At 42.3% G+C, this 14,922-nt stretch overlaps 1 protein-coding gene across 1 annotated transcript in view; it reads left to right on the top strand.

Moving 5' to 3' along the window:
- Nucleotides 1–9,315: 9,315 nt before the first annotated feature.
- STON2 (stonin 2) overlaps nucleotides 9,316–14,922 on the top strand; it is a 70,527-nt gene continuing 64,920 nt past the window's right edge. The window contains exons 1-3 of the mRNA XM_044436192.1: nucleotides 9,316–9,351; nucleotides 10,970–11,168; nucleotides 14,148–14,399. Coding sequence (XP_044292127.1) covers nucleotides 11,081–11,168; nucleotides 14,148–14,399 — 340 coding nt within the window. The 5' untranslated portion in view covers nucleotides 9,316–9,351; nucleotides 10,970–11,080. The remainder of the gene's footprint in view (nucleotides 9,352–10,969; nucleotides 11,169–14,147; nucleotides 14,400–14,922) is intronic.

Here is a 14,922-nt window from a genome sequence, read left to right as displayed (position 1 = left end):
ACGAGGGCGGGGGGAGAAGAAATCAATGATCGCCTACGCTCTCCCTGTGTGAGAGCTGCGCTTTTGTGTACATTGTAAAGCGTGCGTTGCGGTGTGTGTGTGTGTGTTGAAGAGACGGCTCCTAGAACGGTGATCGGAAGCGTTGATCCATCACCCAAATTATCTTACTCTGCCGTGCACGTCTACACCGCAGTAAGTCCCCCTGAATCCAGTGGAGTCAGGACTGGACCCTGAATCGTGCTCTGTAGGTCGGAACGATGCCGCTTCCAACCCCTTGGAAGTGAACATAACCTGTTTCAGCAATTGCTTCAAGAGGGAATGAACATCTCTGTCTCATGGTCCCCCAAACTGTGGGCTTTTTCAGTCTTTCCTGCATGCGTTATTCTCTCAAACATGGGAGAGCTAAAGGAGTGTGTGGAAAGGAAAGGCTTCAGCCATTGTAAATCAATGTATGTGTTGAAATTGATGCTTCTCACTTTGCAATGTATCTATTGCTTCCATCTGGGCACAACTACCAATGCTGGCTAGTGCAGATATCTTTATTTAAAGTGGGGTTCCCCAGGTTAGAAAAGCAACCAGGCAATTTATAACTATTTTGGTTCTGTTGGTGGTGGGCTTTAGAATTATATGGATAAACCAGGGAGCTGTGGGGAAAATAGTGTGTGCATGCATTTGAGTGTGTGTGTTAAAACAGTTGTTGCCTAGAGTGATGTAGAACAAATTAAATGGAATGGGAAACAGTTGTGACCCCTCTGCCTGGGGCTTTATAGCCAATGAGCCCCCACAAAAGAGATGCTCCTGTTTGTGAAACTGATCTTTTCTCTCAAGTTGAAGTGCCTAGGCTGGACTAGGATCTACCCTGGCTAAAAGCAATGCACATGAAAACATGGGGAACAGTAAGCGATTTAACATTTTCCCAGTTGTGAGCACTGCACAGTGCTAGTTTATTTATTTAGTTAGTTCTGTTTATAAAACTGACTCTAGAAAAGTTTATGACAAATTCCCCCATGAAGCTTCTAAATCTGCAGCTCATCTTACCCCTGGCAGCAAGATGAACAAGATTTTTGTTTTGATTTGTAGTCATAGGGAAACTGTTTCCCCAATCACAGGCCTGTGTTGCAGTTTCAAAACCACACTTCTATTTATAAGAACCTCCCTGTTGGACCAAATCAAAGGTCCTGCTATTCCAGCACCTTGTCTCCCGCAGCTAAGCAGGTGCAGCTTCAGAAGTTCACAAGGGCCAACCAGTTGCCTGTGGGAAGTCCTCAAGTAGGACATGGGGTCAGTAGTCCTCTGCCAGTGATCAGTTGTATGCTGCCTCTGGACATGATTCTTCTATAGCGCCATCATGGTCAACCATGGACAGATCTCTTTCCTCTTTTTACCTTTCTCTGTACATTTCTAACCTTTAAGCTAATGGCCACTTCCACATCCTGTGTCAATGATAAATCATGGTAGGGCAACTGGGTGATGTTCCCATCTTGTCCTTTACTTCCAGCAGTAAAACGTGTCAGTCAGGCCCTGGTTTTAGTAAAGCTAGTGTAATACTGCAGGACCTTCCCCAAAATCAAGGCATGAGTAAGAATTGGATCCCTGAGGTTCCTTGAGCCCTGTGCATAAGTCCATCCAACGTAGCATGCCCATTTTCATCCCAGGTGGACAATGTTTCAGGAAGGCTGCTGCCAGGCTTGTTTCATGGTCTTTCTTCAGCTCTGGCTTAAACCCTCCATCCCAATCATTAGCAAAGAAGCAGGCACCTCTTCCACAGTTCATAAAAGGTGGCCATTGCTCACACCATAGTATTTGAACTCAGTAGAAGGGCAGCTGCTCAGTGGAGCCTGCTTCAGCTTTCTCAAGGGGAAAGCGCACACACACACAGAGGGAGCTAGACCCTTCCCTTATCTGTCTTCACCAATCCTCTAACCATTTCCCCCTCCTCACCAAGAGGGAGTCAGACAGGCCTACCCATTCCTGTTGCTAGGCAACACCTCACTGAGACTCTCTACACAATGATCCCCCACCCCATATGGCTGACTTCTTGGGTTGATCGGATGCTAAAAGCATATGTGCATATATGTATATGCGTTGCAAAATCATTTTCAAATGTAAACCCTCTTAACCACAAAATGGTATACTGAAGGATACACGGGGGACTTTTGTTAGTGCAGTAAATGCACTATAGTAATGTGTGTAGGACCCATAGAAAACTTGCTTCAGTGTCATGTTTGTATTGATAGGAGATTACTTTTTTGTGTGTGAGAGGGTGTAGTCCTCAAAAGATCAGTATTTTGGAATAATGTTGCCACCCCTTCCACCAAGCTGGCATGCCATAGTAAGGGTTATGTGACACTTATATGACACATTATACACTCTGCTGGTTTAGTTTGGCCATTTGATTTTTTGCCAAGGAATAGGGAGGATATTTTATGACAGATCAAGAGTAGGTATGTGGTTATCAGTACCTGAGAGCTTTACATAAGCACCTGTATGTTTTCTTGTTTTTCCTGTTCCCATTCTAGCAAAGCTAGAATTTTAGATCAAGAACTGGTAGAAAATAATTGATTGTGTAATGGTGAACTAGTTTTTCTGTTAACAGATTTTCTGGTTCAAGTGTTTTACTCTTTCCTTCAATCACCTGACATGTGCAGTATGATTCATCTTTTCAGCTACAGCAAACTTCATGGAATACAATATTGTGCCTGGATAACAGCAGAGTTTGTAGAATCTTCCATTGCTTTGCTGTTTAAGACTGAAAGCAGTTGTTGTATGTGGAAAGACTCACATTTTCTTCCTTGTTTAGTACTAGAACTGGCTTTTTTCTCTGAACATGAGAAATGTTCAGGTCTCATGTAAGAAAATAATTTCTCCTGAGCTGAAATAAATGAAATAATTAGTCACTCGGAGAACTCCAAGAGCACTACTGTTGAAAGAAAGAACATTAGCGTGGAAGGGCATGCCTTTCTAATAACCGCAACTACCTTTTCCTACATGTTTTGAATCCTTAATGTTCATTTCACCCTACTGGCTTCCTAATCACTGCAAATTACTAACACCAGCGAAGGAATTAATGGCAGCATCTGGCTTCATGATGTGCAGTTACCACTGGTGTTCCAGTCTAATGATTTCATTTTGTGGTGAAGGAGAAAGTAGGTTAAATTACAACCTGGCCTGTTATCTCACTGGTACAGGCAGAAAGAGAAAGAGAATACAGTTTCTTACAGAGGGGCGAAAGTTTGATCTGCCAAGGAACTTCATTACGAAGATAGCGCTTAGATCCTCATCTGAGTCTATACAAATGTTACTGGCAGAAGAAAAGCCCAAGGCCTCCAGTTGTGTTTTGCCATATGAATAACCGAATGGGCCTGCTGCTGTGTGAATCAGCTTTCACACTAGCAAACAAAGTTGCCTACAGACACATCTCAGTGATCGAGCAATACATATATGCTATGAAGAAGTAGCATGTGTTTGTTTATTGCCTTAACAAACTAGCTGTGTCTTTGCAGGGCATAAATGGCTGCAAAACCCATCTTTTCATTTACAGTGCAGTTAAGTAATGTGAAAATATGTTGCATCTTTAAAAATGCAGCTTTAGTGTTAAACACGAAGGCTCAATAAGTAATGATTCAAGCTGATACTTTCCATAACTGGATCTTATTTTAAATGATCCAGGAAATAGTTTCCCCGCTGTCTTTCTTATGTGCCAATTTCACAGATCACCGATTGCAGTGATGTAATGTGTTTGGATTCCCCTCTTGTTTTCGTGGTACTGTACCTGGTTAAATCCCTTTAGAGTCACACTTCTAAACACAAAGTGAGGCTGATTTTTTTCTGTACACCACGTGAAACTTGTTAGTTCATCTTGGTGGTCAGTGAACCTGATGGAGGTATAACGAATCACATTAAAGACTGTGAACATACTGTCTCAAAAAAGCTTCTATTTCATCAGAGGTGTCTGATTTGTACAAGGTTTCTCCTCTCCCATCCTTGTGCAACCCAAGTGCATCATAGTCGAATACCGAACTTCAATGGGAGGATGTACTCTGGGCTGCCAAACACTTCTTATGTTGCTTCCAAACAGATTTGTGATGCGTTTTTTGTTAGTATAGTAATGGTGTTTCTTACTTCAATATCTGAGTAGCCATGAGAAGATTTAAATAACAAAGCACAGACATGTAGCCACATGTCTTTACTCACTGAGCGGCTGCAATTGGACAAACTTAGTTTTGCCATTGTACAGCTAAATGGGAAGCTTTAGTATTGAAAACTATAGTATTTGGTGTGTTGAACAGTATAGAAAATAGCTGGATCTAAAGAGCTGTACATAGCAAACTCTTGCACTGAACAGGTACTTGGCAGCCTTCCACTGAACTCTTTAACACATGTTTAAGAGTGCCAGAATTCATACCTGCAAAGTAGCTAGGAATTCACATAAATCAGGTTTTTCAATGCTCTCTTTCATTGTGTGTCTGTTTTTTAGAAAGGCCTGTTGCATTTTTCTTCCACTAGAAGAATTCAAAGAGGCAAACAGTAAAGAGATGCAAATCAAGATTATATCAAACTTCATGGTAAAATATAACAATAGGTAAGAAAACAGTGGATTGAGGTTCAGGCAGGAGTGAAGATGTTCCAGAATGCTGGCACCAAAATAACTCTGCTTCTTGGTCTCCTGCCAGACCTCAGTAGAAGACCCAAAACAGACTTCAGATGTTAGTGGAATCTATAGGCAAGCTCATATGGGAGAGAGCACCCAGGTCCCAAGCTGTCTGGGGTTACAGGTCTTCAGATGTTTTATCTTTATACTTGTGTTCTTCATCTGATGCCTGATTCTAGCCAATATTGTATTAAATTGATTTTTTTTATTTTGCTGGTGATTTTTGTTCATCTTTCCCAGGAAAGACTCTGTTGATGCACCAACTGAAATTGATAAAGACATTCTTGGTCACTGTTGCCCATGTATCTAGAAGCATTAGCAAATCAAGAGCACCCACATGATGTTTGTCTAATGTCATAGGAGTAAGTGCAACATCTAAGCCCAGATTCGTTGGACCTGCTTTTTAACATTGGTTCTACTGCCTCCCTGAGATCTGAAAATAAAAGATAGGGCTGAGTGTCATTTGCTCCCTTGTGAATCATTGGCCCAAATACTTCATGATAACTGCACACAGTAATGTTATGTTTCTGCTCTATCCCTATTCAGTTGGATAATTATCTTTTTGCTGCATTCGAAATATTGTCCAGCATTCTACAGGCACTGTATCTACTTTCAGATTCATCACCGAATTCATCAGTTAAATTCATTACAGACTTGAGATCCAAGCATTAAATTAAGAGCATTTTCTCTCCTGCTTTCCACTACATAACCTTTGTATGCCACTATGGTGTAGTGGAACAGCACAAATACACCAGTGAAGAAAGTGTTCTCTTTCTGCAATACTGCATTTTCATGCAATAATCTTTTTTGTAGTCCTGCATCTTACCTCCTCTTAAAACAACTAGCTGGATGTGCTATTTGGACATCGGCATGAAACTGGTCACACTGTTATCTAAGGAACCCATATACAACGCATTAATTTATTATGTACTATTGTATTTCAATGTATTTTATCATGTTGTAAGCCACCCCGAGGTTTCGGCAAGGGGCGGCATAGAAATGTTAATAATAATAATAATAATAATAATAATAATAATAATAATAGCTATAAGAAGAGAATGATGAGCACAGAATAAATGCCTTAGTTAGAAATGCTCTTGGAGGCATTTTTAATTTTTAATTTAAAACGGGTCGAAGTACTAAAAACCAAGACAGTGCAGTACAGTGACTTGTCTCTTCCTTATAATTTCCTCGCAAAACACCCTATTCTCTTCTCATTTTCTCTGACCGTCTGAGTTCTCCCCAAGTATGTATGAAGGTTTAACCTTCACTTCTCATGTGGTGAAGAGGAAGGGCAGTTTGACTGCAAATGTGCATCATTTGATGAGAGTGATGTCTCAAATGATGTCTTGTGTATATGAAATGGCAGTGATAAATTGGTGGTTTGCTCTTTAAAGGCTATCTACAATCTGCTCCCTACTGTGGGACTGTTTCAACAGTAATAGGATAATAATTTTAATTATGTCAGTATTGGGTGCTGGGCCAGCCCTGTTTGATGGGTCCCTAGACCAAGGGTCCTTGGGAGAGCCACCTAGTGGTGCTAGGGGGAACAGCTCTCTGATGACAGCCACCATTTTAATTTCCCAAAATCTCTTCAGTGTAAAGTTACTCTAGGATGGGGTATTCTAATATGCAACCCATGGGTTGCATGTAGTCCCTGAAGCCTTTTTCTGGTGCTCTGTAACTGCTTAGATTCCCCCTCCAGTCCAGATACCAGCAATGGCACAGGCATGATTGTAGGGAGCTCTCCGAAGGGCTTGTAAGAAATCATCCCAGCATGCCCCATGCCACTCCAGGAGTGGCATGGGGCTTGCTGGGGAAAGTTCATCAGCTCAAGTGCAAGAGCTCAGTGTGCCAATTCCAAGAAAGAAGGAGAGGCCAGTGGGATCACATGGGAGGGTTTCTGGGTGGGAGAAATGGGGAAGAAAGGAGGGAGAAAGAGCTGTGTGGCTCCCAGGTTCTGTGTTGAAGTGCTCATGTAGCCCTTGATGTACAAAAAGTTGGACTGCCATGCTGCAAAGCATTGTAGGGAATTTTGATGGCAGCAATATTTCATTGGAGGCATTGGAGAAAATTAAAAGGACAGTCTCTAGGCCCTGCTACACAGCATGATACCTTATTGAAAAATAGTCCTAGGGCATTGTCAGTGGTGGGGGTGGTGGGGCACTGGCAGACACTGACACCAGACATGACTTGGGGAATTTGAACTTTTTGCTTCAGCCCTCTTGGGATCTCTGTGAGAAACTAAGGGGAAGCTTAGAACTGCAGTGTTCTTGCCTGCTGTAGTGGAATCTTTTAGTTGGATTGAATCCCAGTGTTTACAAAGAATGAAGAATTATCCTTTAAGTATAACTTTTCCTCTTTCTTATCCTCCACCCAACCCATCTACTGTGTTGGCACCATGACTCACAGGGTCATTAGGGTCTTGTTCATGTATTATGAGTCAACTTTGTGGTTAGGTACTGCTCCATTAGAGTATTTTAGGCACAACGAGTCATTTTCATTGTGTGGATGAAACAACTAGCCCTTGTTTAGGGGTTCCTAGCATGAACACAGAAAGTGCAACTCTGTCCAGGCACAGTTGCTGCTCACTTCTGCCTAGAAGAAATGAGGAATGATAAAGCAATTGAGTAGTGACAAATCAACCCGCCTATCCACCCAACAAAATTTTCTTCTATCCCCCATTCCCATTTTTCCTCTTAAACTCTTAGCCTTGATTGATTTTAGTGTTATTGTGGGAGAGAGATGCATAGTTTGGGCACTTAGAGGATTAGAGAGGAAACACTGTCAAATGTGAGGGGGAAAGCATTTTCTATCAGCAATAGCCCATCTTCTTGTCTCCTGTCAGGTTTTCATGGACACTTAAAGCAAATGAAAAAAGGAAGTGGGGGTGCTTTCTTTTAGGCTCCCTGAGTTTGTGAAACTCTAAATGAAATGTTTTGCTCATGTCCTGCCCCCCTCCAATTTCCTTCAGGACTTTCTGACTGAAGCTTCTTCAGAGAAGCCAGTGCTCTATTTGAAAATTACTCACATTACAGTTACTCACCCAAGCCAAAACAACACTTCAGATTGGTCAGGTGGGAAAAACCTCCAGCAAAATATTGAGGTCAGTGTATCCCTCCCTGTCTCAAGGGCAAAACCAAAAGAACACATACTGCTCGTGACCTTAAATGTCTTAAATGGAAGTTGCTATAACTGTCCTACTTGTCTAAAACTCAGATTGTATTTAACTGAGACATATTCCTGAAAGCTTTAATTTTACAGCAATGTAAAGGGTAAGAACCTGAAATCATCTGGATGCTTTGGATTGCATGGTAATGGCTGGTGCTTAAGAGAGGTGTAGTCCAAAACAATTGGAGGCCAGGTCGCTGGGTTATCTGTAAGAGTGATTTTTTTCCCCCAAGCTTCACATTTGTGAAGAAAACTGGCCAACTTGTTTCCCTGCTAGGAACAAGGAAGCTGTGTAAGAATAGAAAACATGGAGTGGGAGGGAAAAGGTGGAGAATTGCCAGGAGGGTTTTATTTGAGCCAGGGTTCATCGCATCTCAACCCCAGAAGCTGTTTTCAGTACCATGGCTCAGATTCAGAGATCTCCACATCCCTGTTTCCAGCCAAGAATGCGCTTTTTATTATTGGCAGGATAAAGCTAGTAACTATAAAGCAGGCAGAAATTTAACGGAGCAGATTTCCTGCAACAGCAGCAGGTTCGACTTAATGACATTGAAATAGAAGATTTTTCCCAATACTGCATCTTCATGTCTGTTGAAGCTTTGCCTTTTGAATTTCTGCCTCTTTTAAAAGGCTCAGGAGCCCTGCTGAGAAAAAGACAGAAATCTTATTTCTCCATGCTATCATGTTTTAGGTATGCATTTGACAACCCATTGGACAGATTTTCTCCTCTTCACAAAAGGAAGGATCTGCAAAATATCTCCCAGTTAGATATTGCTACAGATCAGTATGGCCAGATCACATTTGCAAGCTGTACAGTAAATGAACAAAATTTGAGCAAAAACCCACTGACTGTTGTATGTAGCCTTTGCTTGGAGGTATGCATGTACTCCTAGCACCAGTATGTTCCATAATCTTCTTGAAATTATTTTTTAATTCTATGGGCAGCCTGAATAAAGGGTGATCTGGACATGTTTAGAGTATTTGCTTTCTTGTGTCCCACAGCCAGCATCACACCTGGAAGTGGGATCTGTGCTTAATTGGCAGGAGATATGGATTCTAAAGAAGGGCAAGCTGTCCATTCTTACAAATGAAAAAGTACTGTTAGACCATTTTGAGAAGTGTCACTTTACAGTTACTGTGTGTCTGACTTTACAGAGGATGGCCCTCTCTTTGAAAGACTTTCGGAAGACTGTCCTTTATTTGAAGGCACTTCTTCAATTTGAAGAGCTGTCTGGCACAAGTCTAGTTTAAAGATTAGGAACCAAAAGAAGTGCCTTGAGCTTCTCCATTCATACTTAACACCTGAACACCAGCCTAAGCAGATATCCAGGTCACCATCTTTCTTACTATGTATTGAATTTCTATGTAACTTATAGTCATAACTTCCAAAATTGTATCTATGCATATGAATGATCACATGGCAATTTACTGGAAATTTGTTTTGTTCCCTTCATATTGGGAGCTTTTCCTTGTGCTTGTGATGCTTTCCCTCTTTTTTGGTGATGTGTAAGTCGCCACCTGCAATACCGGTGAGCTGTGGTTCCTATTTTATGCAGTTCATGTGATCTAATGAACAATCATCTGCTTCTTCAGTGTCCTTTATTGTGAGGACTATCGAGCAGTTTGTTAATACTGACTCCAGCCCACAGTTCCTCTGCTCAGCCCTATAAGCCTCTTACACTGGGTGCCTGGGTAGAATATTATATCTGGGGTATGGTTACAAAGGCAATTTGCTAATGAAACTTTTGGCTACAAAGAAGTCTCGTTGCTTAAACTCTGATGTAGGAAACAATTTTAATTCTATTAAAATATGTTTGAGGATGTTGGAAAGGGGCTTGCATCAGGAAATATGGGCTGCATAGGTTGTATTGTGGCTACTATAAGATCATGCCATTCTTCCAGACTTTTGTTGACTTGGCTTTATTGAATTTCATGCGGTTATGGAACTGGAACTAGTTTATGAGATAGAGATTTTTTCCAATGGAAACACACAAAATGTATATAGCTGTAAACATTCAATTTCATTTGGGAGACTTTAGCCCCTTGAGAAAATAGGGAAGATTTTAATCTCCTGCTCTACTTAAACTAACTAGATCTAGGAGGATACATTGCAGAAGATACTATTAAAACTGATCTTGACTTTGGCAGCCTCACTAATCATAATTCTCCCCTCTTTCTCTCTAGACTAGGGGTGCAAAGCCTGCACCTCCCTGCTAAATTCTCTTTGGTCTCACCTGTGTTCCCTTCCTTAAACATCCTCATGCAGCTCTCTTTTCCCCTCAGCTGCTAACCATAGTCAGAGAGTGATCTGAGATGTGTGGATGCATCTGTGGATGCATGTACATGTGGGCAACCCTTGTGGCCCAAACATTTGTGCACCTCTGCTCTAGATAAATAGTCCCTGGTCAAAAGGATCCATAATTCCCATGTATGCAACTCCCAAAATATACTGAGGATTTAAACCCTAAGTCAGCAGCCCACATTCTGCTGCCAATAGCAGCTTACTTCTTGGTGCAAGTAGAAGGTTTTCTGGGGCTGGGGGTAGTTTTCATTCATTCATTCCTTTATTACTTTGTTATATTTCTGTACCACCCAATAGCCAAGCTCTCTGGGTAGTTCTTAGGATCACAGTATGGGGAAAATGTTAACATCTATTCTCTACCCAAACTTTGGACTCAGTGTGGTTCAGGGACTCCAGCCACTGGTGATGGTTCTTGTTTTTAATGCATGCAAAGGCAAGGCCAAAGATACATTTTAATTTAATATATCTAGTTTGGCATCAACATGTGTTTAAAACCTCTGAAGTGACCGTGGATATCTACTCTTAAATTCCAAACCATCTAACTGTAATACACTTAGCAGTGTATTATATATGTATTACAGCATTACCAAAAGGCATGGGATGCAGAGAAAGGGCAATATTATCTGGCAGAGTAAAAACAGAATAAATAAATAACAGGAGAGCAACACCTGAAAGAGAAGAACAATGGTAGGGCAGTGTATGTAGGTATAAAACTGTTAATGCCGTTCACAAAAGTGCATGTAGACAGATGCTAATGGCTTCCCTGCTGTTACTGTGTTGTTTGTTAAATGAGAGGATGTGTGTGATTAAAGTATGTATCTGTAAACCTGTCATCTTCCTGACAGCTGCTCTGTTTCAAATGAGGAAAAGAAGCGCACGGCATGATGGACTGACTATTCTCTAGTGAATTTACTATCTGCTGGTGAAGGGAAGATGAGTAGCAGACTTCAGTGAGCATGACCTCGCTGGCCAGCGCCTTTGCCTCCCAGCCGTCTGAGTGGGTCTCCTTCAGCGATGGGCTGCACCTCCCTGTTACTTCCCAGGGTAAGCTCCTTTGTTCTCTTGCCATGTGTTCAGATCTGTTGTGTTGCTTCTACTCATGTGCTCTCATGATGTAAGCAAAGTCACGAACACATTAAAAAGAAAAGTAGAGGTAAACAAACCAAGCATATGGGATCGGTAAGGGCACAATCCTGTGGGGATGACTGTAACCCTCTGAACTTGGAGGATTATAGGCATCCTCTACAGAATGGGAGAAACACAAAGGTGAAGGTTGCCTCCATGTTCCTTCCACCTGCAAAACGTCTGTCTAACTGTGGCACTTTGGAGAGGGAGGGAAAGAGACTGAGGTGCTGCCAGGAGCCGTCACATCTTGTTGCCAGTCTTCTCCTCTGTGTGTCCCCTGCAATGCCCACTACCCCCCCCCCCCGGTTTAAGGTTGCTTTATGGCCCCAGAGAAGCAGCCAGTGCAGTCAGTGTGCAGAACCCCTGTTCCAAGGTTGGAGTGATTTTGTGATGTTGGATCCGGTAATCTGAACAATTCTGGGATCCCCAGTGCTGTCTGGGGGCTATAGGACTGCCCTTCCTGCATGATTAATATCTCCAAACATGAAATATTCAGCCTAAAATTAGTTCTGTGATATCAGTTGCCCATTTCCGTTCTTATATGTAGCAATTGACCAAACCAAGGCTAAAACACAGGAAGATAAAACTGAACCAAATTTCCAGTACAGCCTCTACATTTGCCTTATAAATACATGGCTTTCATTTGTGCCATTACGAAAGTGGCAGCTCTTTAGCTTTTCAAGACATTGTCTATCTTTTGACTAACAACTTAATTCCATTTTAAAATAATCTGCAATAATCTTCCCCCCACCCCCAATAGTTTATGTCCTAATGAAACTAATGAAATGGATAATTGGGAAAATCCTCAACTTTACCTGAACCACAATGGGAAAGCTGCAAGTTTGAAAAATTCTGAGATGCTTATAAGCCTCCAGATTGGAGGATTACAGGCATCTTATGCAGGGCAGGAGTTGTATAGAGACATCTGCCTCCCTGCTCCTACTGACATCTGCCTCCCTCCTCCCTGCTCCTCCCTGCTCCTACTGAAAATCAAAAGCTGATTTTTGACCATTCAGCAGCTGTGTTTCTGATGGGGAGGAAAGCACCTCTTTGTCCTGACAGATCTGGTCCCGTGTTCTCCCCGTAGAATGTTCTCTTTACTCTTATGCCCCTGGAGACTCAGCCTGCGTGGCTCTTTCTATACCAGATATGGTTGTGTGGGGAGTGAGTTCAAATCAAGTTCTGAGTCCAGAGTTCTTTTCCAGCTGTGGAGCTGAAAATCTAAACTGTCCTTTGGCCCTCTAGGTAATGGCCAGGAGCCATAGGTTTGTTCTGTTTATTTCTTTATTATATTTACAGACTCCCTTTTTTGTGCAAGGAACACGAGGCAGCATACACAATCCTTTTCCTTGCCATTTGATCCTCACAGCAGCCCTCACACAGCTAGGCTGAGAGTCTGTTACTGGGGGACAAGAATCTGGTTCACCTAAGTCCCAGTCCCAGAAAATGTCTGGGGTACCATAAGATGCCAGAGCTTTCTTCCATATCCACAGATAGAGCTTTGAGTCCTGGGAGGGAGCACTGGTTCTGGATCTTACCTCCCACACCCTCTCCTAGCTACCTATTAAGTTTCATTTACTGTGACCTCATAAGAAATACTGGTGAGGGTAAAGAGCGGGAGGCCAAAATATGCAGGAACCCCTCAGAGGCACATCTAGCTATTGTTTGTATCTTAAATGGAGAAATTAAGGAGAAATTGCCTCTGTCTTGCTTCTACCCTGTCTGGCTCTTGTCAAGGATAAGTGGAGGGCCCTGAACTTAGGACCCTGTATCTGCTGGGAGACAACCCATAGGATTACATTGGCAGCTTGCCCTCCGACAAGAATACTATGGGGCATTCGATAACAACTGGCAAGAGTTACTTCCTTCCTCAGACTGTCTTTATCAGTATGTCAGAGTAAGTAAATCAAAGGTAACATCGCACTTTCTTGCCACAGTCCAAACCCTCTTGAGAGTTACAAGGGGATGTGCATATCTCTTCCTTCTGTTGGATAAGTGCAGTAATGGATGCCCCTCACTCACCCCATGCAGGATTCTGTGCCCTTTGGATTGTGTGTTCCAGCAAGAAACCCCATTGCAATTAATAGGGAAGCCCTTGCATACCGGAGGAGTTCCTTCTGTCTTCATCTGTTCAGCAGTTGTAGTGGCTGCTCCTAGCATGAGCCAGTGTGATGCTGTGGATAGAGTGTTGCACTTAGTATGGTGCTCACTTCCTCACTCTCTTCCCCATGAAAGTCAGAAGATGAATTAGGTATAAAACAGTCTCAAAAACTATTTGTGAAATGGAGAAACATGTACGCTATCCTGGGCTCCTTGGATGAAGAGCAGGACAGATGCAGTTCTAGGAGTTGCTTACACTTGGCGCAGCTAGGTCCTAAAGCACCATGGCTAAAAGGAGTGTGAGCATATGACTCAGTACAGTTCAGCCAAACAATGAAGGACAGGCTGGAGTGTAGAAAAACTCAGGATAAATGAGATTCTTTCCAGTTTCAACAGCTTTATGTTTCTCTGGGTAGAACTACATGCTATAAGAACTGCAGAGTTGGTGCTGGAAAAAAAAATACACAACAGCCCTCTACTGATTTGTCCCAACCCTCTGTAACATCTACTGTAACTTTGCTCCTGTGAGCTGTTGTTTTAACCTCATTCATTGACCAATGGGTTGAGCCATGCTCAGCCTAATGATACCAGGACACAAGCTAAACTGTACAGTGTACTGCAAAGCATCTGTAATGGAATTTGGGAGGAGAGCACATGACTGGGCTGTCATGTTTCTCCTGGAGAAACATAAAGTCATAAAATTGCTTTGTGGCATTAAAACTTTACAAAGCAGATAAACAGTTAAATGATGTATGTGATATGACATTGCACACTTTTACCTTGTGGCTTTCACTGCAGGCCATGTTGGGGAACCACTTGAGCAAGTCATTTCCTCCTCTGATACTTCTTCTGAAGGCATTCAAAATCTGGATGGAGACCTTCCAACACTTTCACAAACTGAGCTGGGAAGTGCAGTGGACAACGCAGCTGCAGACTCTGCTTCGATATGTTTGCCCGACAACCATCCCTCTCCAAAGCCTGACTTCAGCACTTGGGTCCAGTTTGAAGATGCACCCTGGACCAGCACTTCATCAGAGCATACACAAACAGGTTGGAATGGCTTCCTGTCTATTATGTACACGAAACTTGTGCCTTTGGTTTTACAAGGGTGAGAGACTTGTCATGAAAGCTATGAATCTGGGGATTATGTTTCATCTGGAAGGAAAATATCCCTCCTCTTCTCCTCCCTCCACGACCCATGGTGCTCCACCCAAGACTAGGTAAAAAGCCATGAAGAATACCAATATTGCAAGCCATGTTTGCAATACACTGGTCACTGCCTTGCCCATTATAGTGAGAGGTACAGTATTTCTATTTAAATTGAAATTTCTTCATGTTGGTGTGAAGAAAAGCATCTCGAGGATTTTCTTCCCCTATTGTCCAAGAAAAGCAGGGGTCACATGACTAAACTTTTGCCTGGTCTCCAGCTGTCCGTGTTTGTCACTGCATTTTACCCAAGACAAAGATAATGTTTGTTTCTTCTTACTGAAACCTTTTTCAAACTTGCCCAAACTTCCATCTTTCTTACATCTTAAAATCTTAATCAATCTCCTCTCCTCACTGTTTCCTTAAC

The sequence above is a fragment of the Varanus komodoensis genome, unplaced genomic scaffold (assembly GCF_004798865.1).
Source record: "Varanus komodoensis strain SLA01 unplaced genomic scaffold, ASM479886v1 scaffold3, whole genome shotgun sequence".
NCBI classification, from domain to species: Eukaryota; Metazoa; Chordata; class Lepidosauria; order Squamata; family Varanidae; genus Varanus; species Varanus komodoensis.
This window is presented reverse-complemented; position numbering and strand designations above follow the sequence as displayed.